This window comes from Pezoporus occidentalis, unplaced genomic scaffold, assembly GCF_034315485.1.
Source record: "Pezoporus occidentalis ecotype Australia unplaced genomic scaffold, CSIRO_AGI_Poc_V1 ctg79, whole genome shotgun sequence".
Taxonomy (NCBI): Eukaryota; Metazoa; Chordata; class Aves; order Psittaciformes; family Psittacidae; genus Pezoporus; species Pezoporus occidentalis.
This window is the reverse complement of record NW_026916147.1, coordinates 293,059-314,386: the sequence shown is the minus strand read 5'-3', so window position 1 is coordinate 314,386 and position 21,328 is coordinate 293,059. Positions and strand designations below refer to the sequence as shown.

The following is a 21,328-nucleotide window of genomic DNA, read 5'->3' as shown; positions in this document are numbered from 1 at the left end:
TTCTTTCCTGTTGGGGTGGTGAGGCACTGGAATGGGTTGCCCAGGGAGGTTGTGAATGCTCCATCCCTGGCAGTGTTCAAGACCAGGCTGGACGAGGCCTTGGGTGATATGATTTAGTGTAAGGTGTCCTTGCCCACGGCAGGGGAGGTTGGAACTAGATGATCTTAAGGTCCTTTCCAACCCTAACGATTCTATGATTCTATAGGGAAGAGGCAGCCTGGGGAAACTGCACAGAACACAGGCTGCCGAAACTTAGAACAAGCACCATGCTTTGCTGGTGGTACACCATGACTGATAATCAAAGATCCTGTGTTTGGGATATACGGAGTTATTTCTGCGTTTTCATGTTTTCCTGGAAATGTAGGAGAAATGAAAGATTAATTCCTCGGAATTAGGCAACCCTGCAAGGGAGAGATCGCTACCGCTAACTAGGTGCCACTAGATGGCATGCTGCTCACATTTCTCGTCCTGCATGGATGTAGAACTACTGAAACGCATCTTAAAAAGCAGCGAGTCAAGAAAAAGATGGGTCTGCCAGTAACGTAAAGCAGGTCAGCAGAAGTTGGAGAGAGAAGAGCATTTCAGACATTCCCAAAGATAAGACACAGCTGTAGAAAAAAACATTTGGAGTCAAGAGAATTAAGGAATCCAGCAACAGTTAACATCACTTAGATGATTTATATGTAGGTATCAGAAAGCAGCACCAAGTTACAAAGCAAGGCTGTGCTTTACAGTGTAGGTCTCCCCTACAGTGATTAGCCATATCAGAAGGCCCTCATATTTCTTTTGGAGGAGAGGCCACCCAGTCAATTAAAAGTGCAAGGTCCATTGGGTAAGGATCTGAAAGGAAGACACGTTAAGTGGTAAACAGTAGAGGAAATTTGTCGTCTTGAAGAAGACAGAGCCACAGGCTTCTCTAAGATGGTGATGCAACTTGTCTGTGTAGCTTGCACAGCTAGAAAACGAATAAATAAATAAGCAAAAAAAGCATTACTTGCACTGACAGATTGGGTTTTTTTTAAGTTTGGGCTTGGTTTTTTGAGTGCCTGATCCACTGAAATATTCATTCTCTTCCATCCAAGCCTATCACTTGGCACAAATTATCCAGAAATAATTACAACAGAGGATAACAGAGGTCAGGTCACAGGTTTTCTTTAATTTGTGTGATGCATACAAACAGACACAGTAAGGAATACAGCAAAATAAGAAGACACAGTATAAAAGATAAGATGTGTTTTGCTATGACATTGTCCTTGGCTGCAACTAGTTTATCCCACTGTCACACACACAGGCATCAGGGACGCTGTTCTGCTGTTTGTCAGTGGGACCCTGGAAAGTCTGTGTGAAAATCAGTGCGGGGGGAGGGATAAGAGAAAACTGGGATCTGGCAGAAGTTGTAGTATTACAGAAACCTTTTTTGGGTGAAATAGAGTTGCCCCTTTCAGGATGCTTGGCATGCACAGAATCTGCTCCACCATGGTTCCCTAGGCGAGACAACCTGCCTGGATGGTACCACACAGCTGATAAGCCACGTGACAGTTGTCAAAAGGGAAATATAAGAGATGCCTGTTGCTGAGTCAGCAACTATGGCAAAATCACTTTCCTTAAGTGAGCCTTGCTCATTATGATATTGTTGTAATAGTAACACACACCTCCACCCCAAAGTTACCCACCTCCAAGGTATGACCACCCCTCTCTGAGCACACACTTTATGTATTTCATTGGCTGTATCTTTAAAAGTGAGAGAATTTTACACCAATCAATAATAAATGAATGGATGACTACAGTCACTCAAGCTCCACCTGAAAGTGAAGTATAGATGTATAGAAGAGGGGAGGAGCTGGAGAAGAATCCATTGTAACCTCTGGGATCAGTTGACATGCTGAACCTGTGTTCTCCCCCACAGGGACACCTCTTGGGCAAGAACTTTATATTATGCGTGCTGAATGACTAACTCACACTAGCTAGCGATTATAGTCTGGTTGTGTATCAATTCAAGCTTGTTTTTGCAGACAGTATCTTATCACCAGCAATCTCTGAACCTTATCTTCTCACAAACTTGTGTTTTGTATAAATCTCCAGCTGAAGTCCCTTTTGTATGAGTCTCCAGAGACTTGAATAATTGTAATAAGGGATTTAACTGGGGGATGCTGTCAGTGCACGTCTCTGAACAGGTTGGTTGAATCACACTCCAATTTGGTGGGCTGTAAAGTGAGGTCCCCGTAATGAGGCACTGGATGGGCCAGTCAGACACAAGAGTCCCAACTTTCTTAGGAAACTGTCAGGCTGGTCAAATGTAAAGGGTTTGAGGACACCCCCCTTGCAACATGACAGTAAAACTGATTGGCATGCGGGACAAATTTAGACATGGAGGTGCAGGCACTACACAATCCTTTTAGACATAAGCCATTGACTAGGATTGAATCCAGATGCACCCAGCCCCTCTGGTATCTGAGGATCAGCTGGAAAGCAAGGGGGTCCTTCTTGAACCTCCTCTGTGGGAGGGTCTCTCTAACACATCCTGTCCACTGTCGTAGGGAACCACCAGTTCCACCCCAGCTTCCATCCCTGTGACGTGGAGGGTGAAGTCAGTGACTGCCTCTTTCCCTTTGACATCCAACACTTCTTTTCAACTTGTAATTTGGAAAACATATTTTGGTGAACTGCTTAATGTCCTAATATCTTCTAAAATCAGGAAAGCTGCCTCTACAGCACAACACTGACTGTGGCTCACAGGAAAACCACCAATCCAGGCACAGAAGTGGTTTATTACAACTTCAGAAGTTAGTGTTTAAGCCTTCAGTGTAATGCAAAGATTTAAAAAAGGTAGTTTAATGAATCTCATAATTTATTCCAGATTCTTCTCATTCAACATCAGTGAGAATTTTACTAATATACTGTAAATCTTCCTACTTACATGAATGATATCTTTGTTTAATACAAAATATTAGCTCTTTATGGTTTCCCTGCTGTGTCATTTGCAAAGTATCTTACAGGGACAGAAAGAGAACATGTCAGGTTTAATGTAAAAAATAGCCTATTTTCTGGTAGAGATTAAGTAATTTAAGAAATGAGATAAAATAAATACCATTTAACAAACATTTCCATTTCCCACAGATCCATTTTCTATTACCAACTGGCAGTATTTTTTCTGTTGCTCTTCCTTGAAAGACTCTTTGACCTTTTTCCTTTTCAGTCCCCCATCCCTGAAAGATACAGAAAAGAAACAGCCTTGAGCTCACTTCAGGGTGAAAAAGGCAGAAAAACATTACACTATTTAGACTACATAGTCAAAGCAGTTTTCACCCCAAATGTTGGCTTTTGCAATACAATGCTAAATGATTTGTACTGTAAAGATGTACACAACACAAGCAATGCCTTGCCTTTAACCTCATATTTAACAAGCAAATAATTTCTTTTCACCAAACACTACCTCCCGGCTACATTCACCTGTCAGATCCATTTCTCTTTTTATACTTTATTATTCTATTTATCCTAGTGGAATTGTTCAAGGAATAAAGTAGTATTTTCTGATTCAAAGTCATGAAGGATGATGGACTAAAGTGCAAGCAAAGCAAATTTGGAAGAATTTTTAAAGGATTCCAAGCTAACATTTCAGAACACCTAAAAATGCTTTAAACCCAACCTCAAAGGTGTTGCTTCTTACCAAGGAAGAACAGACATTCCTGCTCGAGCAGCAATGACAGCCTTGACTCTGTTGGCAAAGCGAACAGCATCTTCTTCTTCCTGACAAAGAATGAATTACTTGCTTTGCAACTGAAACATTTTCTGTGTGTCTTACTTATAAGGATACTTCTTGTTAGACAGCAGGCACTTGGGCTCATGCCAGGCCCTCAAGCCAAATGTGACCTGCAGGGCAGTTCCAGATGGTCCTAGGGAAAACTGCCTGCTTTGCTACCATTTGATGCCAAAAAGAACTAAGGCTCTGTTTTCTGGGGCAGTCTCAAACAATACACAGCATGAGGTCATAGGTCTGTCCAGAACTGGAAATACATCTGCTCCCAGTACTTCAGCTGTGGGGTAAAGCTGCTGGCAAAAGATAAGCTGGGTATTCTGCAGGGCTGAGAAACAAGGAAGTAAAAGGAAGCTATGCAGATGAAGGTAGTGTGGGGAGATATGGCAAAAACACCCCAGTATGGAGAGGAGAAGGCCTGAATCTATGTGTTACTTGAGTAAAAAAGGGAGGTCTGTGCCAGGCTGAGGGGGACTACTCCTGCAGCATAAAACCACATTTGAACATCTCTTTTAGTCTCTGCAAGCAGAAGAAAGCAAGGCAGCTGCACCCAAGAAAAGATGCTGTTTGGGAGCAATAGGGAGCATGATGCAGAAATGCCTGAATACCTACAAGAGTAATTTTTACTTGAAGATAATTAACCCAAATAAATCTGTGCTCACTTAATTTTCAGACCACAGTGTTGCTTTCTGGCCTTTATCCATTAAGCTGTCAATAAAGGCTTGCAAACATAATGCCAACACACCATGCGTAGTAATGCAGACTTCCCCCCAGACAACATTTTATGAGCATTTTCAAAGCATGTGACAACGTAAGTACCTCTTTGACCATTGGTGGCAGGTACCACACATTACAGACAATAGCCCAGCTGGTAAGCATATTAAAAATATAGGTCATCATGGAATGCTTTGTGCTGTTCCAGAATGCATCTCCAAAGCGGGGGTCATACTGAAAAACAAGAATAAGCAAAAGGCTACCTTAGTTTAAATCACATAAGCTGCTTTTTTTTGGCCACAAAGTCACACTTCAACTTGTTAAATTAGGGGCAAATAACACCTCCAAAAAGCAGCAGTAAATTCAAATCCACATTTCAGGATTCATTACAAGTTTTTAAGTTGACCTCCACAAGCAGCACAGACCACAAACTGTGACAGACACACTGAAAAAATCTCAACAGATCTATTAAAAATGTAAAGACTTGTTATCTACAGATATGTTGAATACAAAGGTTTCCTTGGTAATGCTAACATCAGTTTTAACAATTTCCATGAGAATTTCCATAAGAAACGCAACATTACAGTTGCAGAAAAAGCAACTACGGTATCTAGAGCTAGGTTTACTCAGAAAGCCTTGGAAGTGCCAAGAAAAGAGCCTTCATACCCAAAGCACACAAGAGCAAGAAGCCCTAGGACAGAAAGAACAGGCTGAGCTGAACATGCAGCACAGCAATTGCAACTGTGCTTTTCAGGTTCCTCCTAGCCAGCTGTAAAGACACTCAGCAAAACATTTTCCATACCGCACTGAACTGCAAGACACTGCTCAAATGAAAAGAGTCTGTTTTCTCAGGGCTTATTCAGTACCTTATTCACACAGAACAACCCCTTTTTAAGGTTTACACATGAACAGCTTCTCTGACATGAGAAGCTTCTGCAAATAGTCCTGCCATGTTTTGAAAACTGCAGATATGTTACCTTGATTGCTACCGGATGGATGGTTCCTCCTACCTCAAAGCTTCCCTTCTTAAACATCATTACTGATGTGTTGTTTATGCAGGTACCTGGCCAGAATTAAAACAGATTAAAAGTTGAATCTACTCAAAGAATAGTATCAGCAAATGAATCCTAAAAGCTGTCCTCACACTGAAGTTGCTAGAGGAGAAATAAGCTTTAGTTCTGAAACATAATCCCAGGGCCTCTTCTCTCTTCCATACTATAAACTAAAGAAAATAGACTGTCAGAAAGCTGTTGTAAAGTAATAGAATCTGACTTCTAATATCTCACAAGAGCTAATTAATTCTACAGACTAAAACCAACCAAACACCTCACTTATAAAGACTGGGTATAATAAACTGCACTCAGTGGCAAAAAGTAAGAAGAGCAATAAAAACAATATAGTTGTTTCCTACCTTCTGGGAAAATTAAAATGGGTAATTTGGCCTTATCTGCAATGTGTTCTCTAATTCTGTGGAGAGAAAATAAAATCTCAGTGTACGCTTCATATTTTTATTTGGCCAAGAACCTAAACACCCATTACCTCTTACTTAGGACAAGAAAAGCCTTGCCCAATTGCTCTTTGCTACCCTAGCCTCAGCCGAGATATACGTTAGTTTCAAGTCTTTATCTCAAGGTTCTCTCTTGCTAACTGCAGACACAGGTTTTTTACAAAACTACCATTTTAACCCAGTTATCATGAAGCCAGAGAATGGTGGTACTTGAATCATGTAAAAATCACTTCCTTATCTTTGACAGGTTTCAGCTATGAACACAGTCAAATTCTTCTTTGGACTGACATATATGCCATATTTCAAGTTTTGTATGTATCTAATGATTCTCTGCACATAGCGGAAATATGCCACTATTTTCCCATATTTTCTGCATCACTTAAAAGCAAATGTATTACCCCTAAGCAGGTTACTGACATACAAAATCTGTCATTTTCCTGTCTTTTCTCCTATGACTCAAGAGCATGCAGTTCTCCTCCAATCTGCATTTAAGAACAAAACCAAAACATCAGATATCAAAAAGAAAAAAAGCACCTGGGGACCCTCTCCATTTTTCTAAGGACAAACTGTCACAGACATTTACTTAACATTGGCTGCATTGCACTCCACTGCATGAAGATTTAGGATGTCTAAGAACAGTCTCTGTGAGCACCTGAGAATGTAAGAATTGCCATGCTGTCAATCCTGTTCATGTCCTTAAAGTCCAACAAGCTGTCTCTGCCAAGAATCAATATTTCAGGCCTGGATATCAGTATAAGCACTAAACAGACTACACTTTTCCAGGGTGGTGTTCCAGCTTCTAGCAGTTAGATGGTAGCACCAGCCTCCTGGGTTTTGTTTGGTTTGGGTTTTTTTTTGCTACAGTCAGCCTCCTTTTACCCTTTATTCACAGGAGATATAACCATCTTCAGTGTTCATAGCTGATGAAAAATGTAGCGTGACCTGGGAAGCAGGTGTACTGACAGAATTCCCATTTCTGTCCTGACATTCCTCAATCCTGCCTGTGGCAGACAAGGCAACTGTGGCAATGTGGAAATTCCCAAAGGTTACGGGGCAAGCAATCAGAAGTTCAGCAGATGCTTGCTACACCCTGCACCTTCATTGATGGCACAGTTCCAAACCTTACACTGATGACAACCTACAGCTGCCCACCAAAAGGAGAAGCACGATGAAAACAGCCTCAACTCAAGCTTGGACCTCACCATTAAGAGGCCTGACAGGACAATTAAGCAAACAAGCAACACCTCACTACCTTACTTTTTCCTCACCAGATGACGGTCTTTCATTTCTGAGCGTTCAAACAAAACGTGCTGAGTGGCTTGCATGCAAGATTTTTGAATAAGTCCCAAAAACCCTCCATGTGTCTGGCCAACCTGCAAGCCCAAAAGGAACTGGTTACTATGCATAACTACTACACATAAATGATAAAATTCTGAACACAAATGCATCAGTTTCTTAGCTCATTCACAAATTATACCAATCTTCTTGCTCAAAAGTGTTCACGCACTTGCCTGTGTCTATTATTTTGTAGCCCAGAATGCTAGTTTGAATGCTATCAAATCTGACTCTTTCCACCAGTAGGTTTATCCTCTTACCCAACACTACATCTAAGGGCATACCAACATTACCAATATTTACCAACTCTCTTGTTCGTACCAGGGAATAGCATCCATCACTGGCCAGGATTAGAACATCTAATGGAGATGTGTGGTTGGCTACACAGATGCCACCTTCCTGTGGTCGGTTTTCTCTGCAGTGACAGCCACAAAAGTAATTACTTAATGTTTATTCTGCAGACTACAGGCTACACCTATTAGGTGACCCATCCAGTGAGCGTACATCCACAACTGAGACTCTCACTGACAAAAGTATTTCATGCATACAGCCTATCTGCAGATCCATAGGAAGTAGAAGGACACAAAACATTTTAAAATACTAAACATTAGTATAATACATACTAAAACTTCTGGGAGTTCATTACAGCAGATAAATCATTTTTCGTTGTACTTTCAAGGGTCCTTTCATATTTCAGTAGTTTTGGTATTTCACCAAAACCAGTTTCCTTTTAGCTGAGGATACAAGACTTCATTTGTATAGGCATTTTAGGTGCATAAATTAACACTCAGAGGCATATATCAAAGAATAGCTGGACACTAAAACTCTAAAAGCAAAGACACTAGAGCATGTTTTTTCTTGCTTTCTAAAGCATAAACAAAAAAATACTTCAGAAGCCCCCATTACATAAAGCTCCATCACTAAGCAAGCAAGATATTACAAAAACTTCCTGAAATACCATCCATAACTCACTTTAGGAGAAGCATGAAGAACTAGTTACCAAAAAAATTGTCTGATAGGACACCTGAATATGATGATGTTCTTGCATGTGATTATAACGCATGGATGGCAAGCATTGAGAAAAATGTCTAAGTGTATGTTTAATTGAGAACATAGTACTACTTCACCTTCACATACTCTGCCAACACACAACAGAAAACACAGTAGTGCATGCAAACACCTTGACAGAGTCTTGATGATCCACAGTTTCTTGGATCAAGTTGTACCTTCAGAGCATCTGTGCAGTAATGGAATAAGAATCCCACTCTGCAACTTGAGACATTGAGTACTGTCAGAAATCAATACCCACCCAACAAGAGGAGGGTGGCACCACTCACCTGTTGTGGAAATGAACAAGTCCACTCAGGCATCGGATACCTAATGTGGCACATATCATCTGAACCTGGTTGGCCAGCCAGTGTTTAACTCTGAAAGAAATGAAATTAACATACATTTCCACATCTATGTAGTCATTCACAGAACATTATAATGTAAACTCCCCAAATTATTCCCAATAGCTGTGATTAGAAAGACCATACTAAGATTCACTGCACTAACAATGCCATGCAAGAGAAGCTTATCAGGTATCAGAGATATTCTTGTTCCAGTCTTCTACTGTAATCTATTCAAAGCGCACAAGATTCGAAGTAGAGAAGATAATAGTCAGGAGTTTGTTTTATAGATTTTCTTTGGAAACAACCACTATTGACTCATTCATTAACATTACTTTAATAGAAAAATATTTAGCTGATGAATCACATATGCATTTTTTGCACTGACAGGACATAACAATCTCATAGGACTAATACAGAATTGCTCAGGACAGATGATTTACTTGCCCTATTATGACTCAAGTAGAGCATACTCTGTTTTCCACTCTAAGACATGCTTCCAGCAGTATCTATCTGGCTTCCATTGCATGTCCACTTCCAGATGCCATTGCCATACTCTCTCTGGTAGTGCTCTATGAGTTTACAGTGGAGAAAAAGTCACCCCATGATTGTCCACATTAATCCTCTGGACTCAAGCAGATTTATATTTCAACACAGTAATCAAAATCTTTAAAGAAATAAAAAAGGAATGGAAAGAGCCCTCAGAAAATACCTACCTCCCATTAGGAAACTGTCCTACTACTGTAGTGGTTGATATTAGCAAGAGGATGGTGAAAACAGCCAAGCAGATGCTACAAAGGAAAATAATCTTAATTAAATGCCAAGAAGGAAAATTGGAAGAGCAAGCAAGAAAATATGTTCTTTAACCCTTTGATCCATTTCACAATGCTTCCCTCTGTCACTAATACCATCTAAATAGCAATAAAAAGCAGCTAAGGCCAACAGGATAATACGAGCACATGTTTTCCTGCAATTAATTCCGCACTGAGTACACAAAACCTCGTGCTGCCTGCAGTCTATCTTCCAAAATGCACCACACCCTGATCTGAAGCTCTCATGTGGTAAAGAAGCCATCGTGTTCAAAGAGGATGGTGAGTAGTGGCTGGTGTTCTTTAATGCAGATAAGATTTCTCTGTGCCAAAAGGCACGGTTCATTTCAATTTTTTAAACCTATCCAGAAATTTCAGAACATGCTTCCACTCCAAGCAGTAAGGTACTATATAATCACAAAAATTAAATAACATTGGTTACTAATGACTGAGCAAACCCAATATTGAAGCCATTTCTACATAAATGTTGTCTTTTTAAGCTGCATATGTAAATGGAAGCAGGATACGTGCTCTGCTATGTGATTGACTGGTATGATTTAAACATTCCGTCCTCCCAAAGGAATAAGACATTTCAAAAGCACTTGCTCTTTACAAGAACAGATGAATTTTTTTTAACTGTGATTCTTGTAACCGTTGGGTCAATACGATAAAGGCTGGGTTTTGCTTAATAGACAATTTTAAAAGTTTGAAAATCTAATACATTCTATATAGATGTCTCTCCATCCAGCCCTGTGCTTCCTGAACATTGCCTTTGTTTCACATCCCAAGTGTTCAGCATACAGAGACTGATCCTTTCAGCAGAAACAGTTGTTCCTTTACATAACAAAAAGATCTCCAGATCATTTCTATGCATATCAGGATTTTAAAACCAAATTAATTACTAACATCCTGAACATGAGAAATGTGCATCTTCATCACCTTTTTTTCTTTTAGGGATATTTGAGTTTTGATAGCGTCTTGGAAAATAAAGTCCTGCCAGGTTCTTCATTCTGCACTAGTCAATAGCGTATTATTTCACATCTTTTGTAAAAAGCAACATGAAAAACAGATCCCAGCGAATTACATCTGGCTTACCGAAAGGGCATCAGGAGGCAATACCGAATTAAGATCCCAATGACCCACACAACAGTCAGTTGCCAGCTGACATGGTGCAAGTTAGCATTGGTTCTGCTGAGGAGATTCCAGGACACCAGTTCCTCAGAGGAGAACCGCTGGGTGACTTCATCTTCTGCAACTGCCTCACACCCCTTCTTGAAGAAGTATATAACATCAGCAAGGTTGAAGCACCCTCCACGCTGGCCAGCAAGCTCCTCTTCCATGGAGGTTTTCTCTCTCTGGATGATCCCTGCATGAAGAAATGAGTCTTCCTTTGACACAGTGGGATGGACAGTATGGATTCCAAAGAGAGTAAAATACATGTGCTTTTTAGAAATAGCTCTCCTCCTACTCCAAGCACTATAATTTCATCATTATGTCTCATTTATGTACTGTCATTTAATCCCAGAAGTCACTTCTCTAACGCCAGGCCATATAACACCACTAAATGATTGAAGAAAGGCAAAGAGCATTCAGAGCAAGCTTCAAATAAAACCTTGGCCACAGTACCTACAACATGTATGTACACACCTAGAAATGGCAACAGTGTACTGCCAAGACTGCAGAGTCCTCCTGGTGCCTTGACTCAGCTTCAGGCAGTGTTTGTATAGTTGTTGTTATTGCTGCTATTTAGTTTTACTTTTTTCCCAGTTGTTGCAAACACCTTCCTCTGATGTTTTTCTCTCTTCCCCAACCCTTTTTCCTTTAGAGTCACTTCACTATAAAGAAACTTCTAAGTGTCTAGATTCCCCCCCCCCCACCCCGAGTTACACATTGTGTAACGTAGAAGCATTGTGTACATTTAAATTATCTTAACATACTAGCCCCCATCACAATCATAAACTTTCATCCGGCTGCACTTCAGTCAAACCTTCAATGTCCAAGAAATCATCAGACCTAAGTTCACTAGCTGAGAACCCAAGCAGCTTCATGACTAAACATAGCACTACAAGTAAAAGGATCACTATGAGAACTTAGCCCAGTCCCCTTTGGTCAAAGAAGAAAGGAAAAGTAGTTAGGAAGAAAAAAATTACTACTCTCTCAGACTTTATTCCCATGCCTAGAGAAGGATGCAAATTGTAACTGATCTGTGGGATGGTTAGCTTCTTTACTTGACAGACCCCACCTTCTTGCATGCTAGAAGTTACAAGAAGCATGAGAGAATCCATACACAGCAACATCAAAGGCAAAGAATACTCATTCCTCCTAATGTTGTAGAGAGAGAGAGAGCTGATTGAGTCAAGTACTAAATACTCATGAGAACAAGGACAGCTTCTCAAATGCTTATCAGTAACATCTTTCTATACCTACACTAGTCTGTAACACTTTTAGTCAGAAGACTCACCCATTCACCAATTACCTTGCTTATAATGTACTTAAAATCTCTTTTGTAGGTTTGTTACTTCAGAAGTTATTTGCCCATCAAACTCCATTTTCACCATTCCAGTTTTCTTACTTAAAAAACATCAGATGCATATTTATATTCCTGTTTACTCTTTTCTAGGTAAGATTTTAAAATAGTTTCCTTTTAACAAGATGAATAGTGCTGTGTCACCTTCAGTCAGAGATCTTACCAGTGGAGATTAAATTTTCAAGTGCCATCGCCTTCTGCTTTTTTACTCCCTCCTCGATCTGCAGGGTGGCCCACTGTTCCCAAAACAAGAAAGGCAGATGTTGATGGTTTTTGTTTCATTATTTCCAGACATTCTATAATTACCTTAGGTGAATTGTCTGAGCTTCTTTTATTGAAGCCAGTTCTTAGATTTTCAGCACAGACTACCCTGCATGACTCCTTTTCATTTGTTACATAGATTACCTTTTGCCATTTGCAGGAAAAATGGTGTGGCACAAGCAGGTAGGTTTTTTTCCTTGGGCCCCACAAGTTACTGAGCTACCTAAGAGACTCTGTGAGGTCCTTGGGTCCAAACCTCTCTTTTCCCCAGTTAGCTTCGGGCAACAGAATGATGAGAAATGCTATCACTGACATTACAGACATGCTGGAAAAAAACAGATTTAAAAAATAATTTTGAATAATAAAAGAATATTACCTCAGTTTTAGGGCATTCATGCAGTTTCTGTTAACAGAAAACAGAGGAGAGCATTTCGTATCCACAGCATTTCTGAAGTAGCTTTCACCTTTCCCTGTCTTTTACCTTTCTGAGTTAAAACAAGTTTCTCCTCCCTGTGGAGAGTAGCATAAAACTCCTCCATTAGCAAAATCAAATATACCAATATGCCTAATTTTTGAAGTTTTCATAGTTTGGAATATTTTCATCATACTTATATAGACATAAATAGTAGCTCTCATGAGTACTAGATATTCCTGTATTCCTGCTATTAAGGCTTCCCACCTACAACAGATAAGGACACATCTGTTTGTTTCAGGATAAACTCTTGCTAAACAGTTTATTCGCTCTTACTGACATGCGCAGCCACTTAAGTTACCATGAAGCTTGACCTCAAATAGTCGTCACCACATTACAACATGCTGCATATGCTAACACCAACTAGCTTTTTTGCCATCATTAAGTTTCACATGCTTTCTACCATCTCCTTCTGTAGCTATTGAAGTTTAAGTCAGTAATAAAAAGGGATATTTTATCATGGCATAAATAAGATATTACCATTACCCTTAGCTGACATTTTTTTTACCTGCCATTTTAAAAGAAAATTTAAAAAAAAGAGTAAGCAGAATAGGTAGTGATGTGGTATTTTAAGCTTCATGCAAACTATCTACTACAGCACCATATTGAAAACAACACGAAAAACCCCACCACCAAACAAACACCACAGATCTTCGCCTTGTCTATAGTTTCCAACTGTTCCCTAGGAAAGGCAAACCGTATGCCATCTCTCAGTATTTTGCAACACATGGAGAGTCATTCAGAATTGGGGAGTCAGAAGATGTCATGAAAACAGCAGCCCACACACTGAGATAAGAAAGAATATATGGCAGAGGAACAAGAATGTTGCAAAAGAGAGTAAAGGCAGACATGAGGCAAACCTAACCTCTTTATAATGCACTGTTGTCCCTCAACCCTTTCCCAATATCCTCTAGGAGAGTTGTATGACATGAGGGAGGAATAAAATAAAAATCATCTAGGTTGATAAATAAAGCCTTTTGCCTTACTCTCTACTTTGCGTTCTCTTGTCTACCACTCTTATCTTGCTCATCAGGGTCCTCCTACATGATTATGCACCTGCCAGTTGGCAAGTACTGCCAGAAATTAATTTGTTCATACTGTCTCAAACAATTTGGAATACACCAAGGAGGCTGGCTTTTGAATCCCAGGTAGAAAAGGGTGATAATCACTGACTGCTGACTCACCAAATGTATTCTAACTAATTCAAATGAGCAAGACAAGTCAAAACCAACAAAAATTTACAAAGTTCACAAATAAAAACTCCTGCTTTGTAGCACAGAGAAACTGGGACAAAAGTGGCAGTGTATAATTAAACAGTCAGCCAAGCAGAGGACAAGGCAGATAAGAGCTTTCAACAGGTGAATGCTTACACAAAGCTTGTTTGCTTGGAGGAGAGCTGGCTAAGACAGCGTATAACAAAAGTCTGCAAATCTGGACTGGCACAAAGCAGGTGCATAAGGTGTAGTTAACATTTTCTCTTCTAGTACAAGAACTGGGGAGCATCATAGGAAAGTGTTGGGCAGAATATATAAGCAAGAAAAAGGTACTATCTTTCCACAAAACACAAGTTATGGAGCGCATTGTCCAGGACATATTGCCAGAGATCACCTGAAATGGGAAGAGTTACATAAAAACACAGATGAAAATCATCATGGGACACAAAACTCTCCAAATCCATGAACTGGCACTGGCGGCTGAAGTAACAAGCAGCTGGGAGGGCATTCCTGGCAATAGGACTGTACAATCATGCAGCTCTTAGGCTTTTCATCAAGCAATTGAGTTGACGCCTGCCAAAGCCAGGCTGCCCATCTGGGTCAAACTCCGCACTGACCCGGCAGAGCAGCTTCTATGCTGTTCTGCATTTGGTAGCATCTGTATGTTCAATTTGTTTTTAAAAATGAAATAAGGCTTTGTGATCACCTTTGTTTTGCACAGTATTGAGACACAGCTGTCATGCTGGTCTTTGTTGCAAAACAGTAATGAAAGGATGTTTTAAATACCTTACAAAAACAGAGATGTTGCAACTAACACAGAATTTAAGCATTAAATGGAGCAACTTAATTTCCTAAGTTTGCTGACCGAATGAGAACTCAGGTGCTGTGCTTTTCTCCTTCCCATTTCTTAAGTGATAAGGACACAAGAAGTCCAAACATCCAATGAGTGATGCCAGCTGAAACTGTGAAGCCTTGGCAGCTTAATTTGAACAGTCCGTTTGTTTGAGGCTTCCTGTAATTAAGGTCTGAACAAAATAAGGGTGCCAAATATTTCATTAAACTATTTTCTTCATAGGACATGACATGAAAAACTATACAATATGGAATGTTCATTTTTTAAAATAGCATTTGTTTTTTCCTCCCATTTTCCTTTTAAGTACAGTTCAGTGTGTTGTTTGGTATTCCATTTTTCCATACTATATAATAATTCTTTTTTGCCTCTCTTCTTCTACATCCCACATTCTACTGCCTCTTCTCCCTCTTCTCACAGAGGTTTTTTCTAATCACTCATTACACTGGCATTTTTCAATCCTTTTCTTGGCTTTGTTCTCATGTGTGACAAAGGCCTTGGGGCAATTACTCCATTTAAAGTCTTCCTATACAAACAGAAAGTCAGTAAAAATCATCACCTAAGATCAAGCACTTACGAGCTTTTCATCCAACAGTCCTTTGTGCCTGGTGTCATTTCTCCTCTCAGGTCCCAGACGAGAACCCAGATCAAATGATCTCTGTATGATATTGAATGTATGAGAGGATGTGCAAGCAGTGTCTGTCCACAATCAAAGAGTGAAAAGCACTGACAAATCTCCTGGCCATTCTAGTGAGGGAAATGAAACAGGTTGAGAAGGGTCCCAAACATTTGTTTGAGATGGTTGTGATGCACTGTCTAGCTCAGGATAACCATGTATTTGAAAGCACAGCAGTGAGTTTCTTCCACTAGCTTAGATGTCTGCAACATGTGCCCATGCTGCAGTGGGAGTTTACAGCATATTAGCTACCTCAGTGTACAAGTGAGCTATCAGCTCAAAGAAAATCCACAATTATTAGTTGGCTGATGTCTTTCCTACATGTGCGTATTTCTCACGGAACAACAATACTCCAACTGCCTACAGAAGCTCAGATCCCATGAAATTTCAGAAGATTCTGGGCACGTGGAGCTACAGCTGTTCAACATGTGCATTTGACTCTCCCCAGGACTGAAAGATCATGGTGTAGATTTCATCCTAGTAAACATATTTTCCTTTGCAGCTGCAGTGCTAAAGGGCTAGAATCATGTTCCTAGCACAGTTTTGCTAGTAGTGTCATTTCCACCAAACCTCATTACGGACAAGCAAATAAAAGCTTAGAGAAAACACATTTCACAATAAAAGCTTACAATCATATAGGAAAGAATAACCCTATAAGAAAACAAACTAAATTCTTTGTTATCATTTCCAGAAATATGTAATGGATAAAGGAAGGGTAATAATAGTAATTATGAGCTAGCAATTATTAAATTGAGAAATTACTGTCTTGGAGATCTTCTACTACATACCATCCATATAACCTGAAAAATAAGCCCCCCAAAAGCCACAACATGAAAAAAAAAAAACACGACAAACACAAAAGCCTCACAAAACCTAAAACCCCACAAATAAAAACAACCACCCCCCAATTTTCCAAACCTTAGGTCTTGCTTTTGTAAAAAAATTGGTTTGCTCTTAAGAAAAAACCCAACAAGAAACCAAAACCAAAACAAACAAACAAAACAAAACAAAAAAGTATCTAGATTCCCCGATGGAACCTTAAGATCATCCAGTTCCAACCCTCCTGCCATGGACAGGGACACCTCACACTAGACCATGTCGCCCAAGGCTCTGTCCAACCTGGCCTTGAACGCTGCCAGGGGTGGAGCATTCACAGCTTCCCTGGGCAACCCATTCCAGTGCCTCACCACCCTCACAGTAAAGAACTTCTTCCTTACATCTAACCTGAACTTCCCCTGTTTAGGTTTAAACCTATTACTCCTTGTTCTATCACTACAACACTGCTATACATAGATTACCCAGTGTTTGCTCCAGTCACTGTTCACACTGCTAAAACACTTCTGTGAAGTCAGGAAATCAAAATTACTTATCATATGCCACCATTACTCATTGCTTAGTAATACATCTGCAAACTTGGACTTTATCCTAAAACACATGGAGCTCGTAGCAAATTCCGAAAGGGCTACAGCTATGCTTTCCTTGAAAACACAGGTTTGGAAAAAATATCTTTTGATTTTAAAAATCCTTGATTTCAGCCTCTACTCTCATATTTTTCAAATTGACAAAACATGAGGAAAATAAAACATGTTTTCCCTCTGCCTCCTATTTTGCATAGTCATTTATAGCTCTAAGAAGCAAATAAAAAATGTAAGGTAAGAACTTTGGTACTAATTTTTTTAGTCTACATAATGGACTAAAATAACTGCAGTGAAATGGAGAATCTGACATAGTGCTCAAGGCTGGATTATCGATGGAACATCAAACAGTTGTTTGGTACTTCCTAGAACACTGATATTCCTGCAATATAGTAAGTAGTGTGCTAACACATGACTAAGCATCCGTGTTAGCATTTTGAGCTAGCTGTCCAGTAAGGCATCTTATTTCACCATTTAGGCTAACGACAGGAACCAAAGATGGTCTTTGTGCATTACCTCATTAGCAAGATCTGAGGTGACTATGCAACAGCTTAATTACTTCTTTTTTTTGATAAATTAATCCTCCACAGTGTGAACACAAAGTCTTCATGCTCATACCTTGTTAGAAAAACTGCAGAAAGAAAAACATTTAACATGCTTTTCCAAAGCGAAGTACCTGCCTACATAAAGTACCACTGAGTGGGTCACAAGTCCTTCAAAGCTGGAAAATACACAGGAGAAACAAAAATACAGGAATGATTTTCATGCCTGCCAACTGCAACAGCAAAGCTGTCCAGCAACACCTCAGGTTTGTGTTTGATATGAGAGTGCCTGATGAAATCAATTCTAAATGCCACAAGCCTCTTAATCAGGGCACCAACAAGAACGTAAGCAGCATAACACTGGCTGATCTAAAACACACAAAAAAATTACATATAAAAGCCAATATTACATATAGCCACTGCAGGGACTCATTCCCCATTGACATCAGTATCAGAAAAAAAGTAACCCCGCAAGTTAACTGTCAGGTACACTATGCTAAATAGCATTCATACAGCCGAAGACAGTCCCTGCCCAAGAGCTCTTAATCGGTATTGAGAAAGAGAGAGAATAATTATAAAACAGAAATAAGACAGAATTGGCAAGGTAAGACAATCATATTAAATATATCACATTGTTACAGACATGCTGTACTGCACAAATGGATGGCTCAAACAGCTTAATAATAGTGACAATACTAGTAATATGTTTTCTGCCACAAACAGAAAGTATATTCACAAAAAGAAGGTTTATGCCAAAAAAGACAATATTAATCAACCGGAAAATGGAAATATAACACTGTTCAATATGACGAATTCACAACATCTACTTTTGGCCACTGATGGATATGAAAAGTGAGACTTCAAAAATTAAATGTAGTTCTGGCTTAGTAAAAGCTCCAAAACACTTCTACTGATATCAGCAGAATCAGGATCTTAGCCATGACCTGTTCATCTCTAGAAAAATTACAGTTTTAGAAGGCTGCATTGATTCCTCAAGTATCACCAGCAGAACTTGTGACTGCTGGATGCCTCAGATTTTAACTGGAAGAAGCAAACACACAAAATTAGAATTCTTACCTACAACAGTATTCATTAATACCATGTCATTAAAATAACCCCAAAAAACACTGAAACTTATCTACATCTAAAATACATATTCTTATTACCAATCCTCATAAACTAATACATCTTTTTATTTATATTTGACTTGTCATGAAGTATTCTAGCCAGCTTTATCTAGAACCAATATAACATGGAATCTCTGCTTGACCCAAGCAGACTTCAAACTGGTACATGCTATAGCCTGGTGCAAAATGAAAAGTACTTGTTATAACCTGGTGCATAACTAGATTAAAGACACCATTCAAAGAACCATCCTGTAAGTTAAAGCTGCAAACAAAACATCCAAATTAATGGAACTCTTTCTGCTGACTTTTATGGCATCCTTGTCAAATGTACAGATTTTTGTTTTTTTATTAAACATGTCCTGAGGCAAACATACAACTTTTAAACCCAATTCTCAACTTACCTCAAACATTGTTATTAGAATTTTCACATAGAAATGGGCAATCCCCAGTGACACTCGAAATACTGAAGGCAACAAAACTAACGCCACAAACAAAATTGTCCAGATAAACAAAATCTTGCCCTCTGCAAAACCGTGGCCCTCTGTATTTTCTTCCATGTTTGCCCCTTCAGAATGCCAACCTGCTGCCTTCCTGACAATATGAGATCATCTGTAGTGGAGAATCCAGCAAGCTCCAAGAGACAAAGAAAACGTGAACATTCTAAGAGCCCAAGCTGCCTTTAGGAGAAGGCTGCTGCCCTCTGAAGCCTGACACCACAGAAGCTCTCAATGATAATGTAATTTCTAAACCCTGTCCCGCCCTAACTCCACCCACTTTTTAATTGATAAGCATTTACTCATCAGATATAATACACGGGAGAAGAAAGAAAAACCATAAGTAATATTATATGCCAAGTAATAAGGTACTGCCAATAAAGTAACTTGTCAATGTGTCAACTAGCTTTCACAAGGTGTCCTACCAGTGAATTACAATACAGAATTAAGTAGGTGTTGCTTTCAGATTGCCTAAAATGTTCTCTTCTAAAACTCATTCAATACACATGAAACACTTCTCAAACTAACATTTGCTCAAATCGGCGACTTATTTAGTCAGACTTTCTACTTCACGGCAAAACAGCTGCCTTGTTTTGGTATTTGACCAAAGGAACCAAACTGAAGCTTGAGGTGCAAGTCAGACTTTTTAATTTCATTTTAATGTTTAAATTAACTATTTTATTTTAATAACACCTGTGTAATCAAGATGTAAATTTCATCAGGCAGGAATTGACAATACAATAAAACCTGTTCCCTCCACTGCTCTACAAGATATTAGCCAAACTGTATTACAGGGTTACAAAATGCACTGTGGTGAAGTAACAAGTCACCCACCTTTATATCTATTTGATTACATAATACAAATACAACAGATAAGCAGGTGCCTCCTTCTATCCTATAAAATGCCAATAATTTAATTCAGTGGTTTTTTAGGAGACACATAGTTCAGCCAATTACACCAACCCCTCTCGTGCCTTTTTGTATGCATCACAGAAGAAACAAAGGTGAATAACTATCTCTGGAACCTAAGAGGAGCCAACCAGCTGCTCATTTACCACCTTATCACGGAATAAATTAACTAACCTTGGTGGCATAAGCATTTAGGGCATAACTTCCAAGATAGTGATATGCTACGAAAGATCCATGAAAGATCCACGTGATAGCCTACGAAAGGTCCATGAAATATCTTACCTTTGCACATGTTTATATTAGCATGTCTGTCTAAAGCCAGGGCTGTCCTTTTCAAATATCCCCATACCATTGTTTGGTTTGTGTTGTGGAGCAACCACAGTACACACACACTGGATTCCTTAGAAATGAAAGCAGATGCAAAGATCCTCTGCAGAAAGTGTACCCAAGATTCTCCAGTCAGTAACAGAAGCAGAGATAGCACAGTGAGCTGCACCACCACTAAGTCCTCTAGTTTATACCATGTACCCAGGCACCAACAAGCAGGCTCTTGACATGTTGCAAGCTCACAGGATACCATGACGCGCTTCTTGTGCCATATACTGAGTCAAGTAGCATTTGTACCTTCAGTTTTGCTGCTGAATACCATCCCTCAGGTCTCTGTAACTACACATCTTCTTCAGAATTCTGACTTCTCTTTTGCGTCTTTTTTTTTCATTGCTTGCCTACTTTACCTTCCCTTCTGTTGCTGACCTGTTTCTGAGCCTTCTGTATGTTCTGCAAAACCTCATGGGTTTGATTTTTAATTCTTTCTGCCTTCCCATTGCTTTTTCTCTCAATGGCAACTGCAAGCCCCTCTATCCCATTACACTTCTGCTGCCAGGCACGCCACTACCCACCATTCCTCACCTTCCTCACCAAAAGGCTGTAGTTCTAGGCTTATCTAGGAACAATGTTTCATTGTGCAACAGCTTTACTCACCCATTTGTGTTTAGCTAACATTCCTTACATTCCCATTTCTGGTCTCTTCCTCGAGCAGCCTGCCCTGCTAACACGTTCCCTAGGGTGCCATACAGTAGAAAGCTGGGTAAGTGGGTGTTGACCCTCTGGCACAAGGCAGCACATCTCTGAAGAGCTGCCTTCAGCCTCGGCACAGGGGACTGGTATGTGTGTCAGCTGGGCACTAAAAAACTTTGTAGGCGGGAGGGTGGAGGTAGTTTCTGGGATCTGATTTGAGGCAGGAAAGGTGGGTGAAGTGGAGCACACCAGGGAGGTGTAGTGACTGTGCTAATGAGACGCCTCAGCAATGAGCCTAAGCACACAAAAGAGGG

The 21,328-nt window shown here is 39.8% G+C and overlaps 1 protein-coding gene across 5 annotated transcripts; it reads right to left on the bottom strand.

Annotated features, from left to right (window-relative positions):
• Window positions 1-207: 207 nt before the first annotated feature.
• Window positions 208-21,328, bottom strand: LOC134155517 (glycerol-3-phosphate acyltransferase 3-like). Of its 5 annotated transcripts, XM_062602794.1 has the most exons (14): window positions 18,996-19,335; window positions 12,675-12,701; window positions 12,201-12,273; window positions 10,606-10,876; window positions 9,418-9,492; window positions 8,648-8,737; window positions 7,632-7,725; window positions 7,233-7,348; window positions 5,880-5,935; window positions 5,446-5,531; window positions 4,574-4,702; window positions 3,668-3,747; window positions 3,089-3,206; window positions 208-955 (listed from the first exon to the last, which is right to left on the bottom strand). In XM_062602794.1, the coding sequence occupies exons 1-13, from the start codon at window positions 19,149-19,151 to the stop codon at window positions 3,092-3,094; spliced, it is 1,368 nt and encodes a 455-aa protein (XP_062458778.1). In that variant the 5' UTR covers window positions 19,152-19,335; the 3' UTR covers window positions 208-955; window positions 3,089-3,091. The 5 variants fall into 5 exon arrangements, with proteins under 5 accessions (XP_062458778.1, XP_062458777.1, XP_062458780.1 ...); XM_062602793.1 differs by lacking the exon at window positions 208-955 and having other exon boundaries at window positions 2,751-3,206; XM_062602796.1 differs by lacking the exons at window positions 208-955; window positions 12,675-12,701; window positions 18,996-19,335 and adding an exon at window positions 20,979-21,328 and having other exon boundaries at window positions 2,751-3,206.

Excerpts from the sequence above, each read along its gene's own strand:
- LOC134155517 (XM_062602794.1), bottom strand. The coding sequence starts at position 19,151 with ATGGAAGAAAATACAGAGGGCCACGGTTTTGCAGAGGGCAAGATTTTG. Across the intron at positions 5,936-7,232 it reads CGTCATCTGGTGAGGAAAAA|AATTAGAGAACACATTGCAG; the intron begins GTAAGGTAGTGA and ends TTCTCTCCACAG. Across the intron at positions 3,207-3,667 it reads GGAATGTCTGTTCTTCCTTG|GGATGGGGGACTGAAAAGGA; the intron begins GTAAGAAGCAAC and ends TGTATCTTTCAG.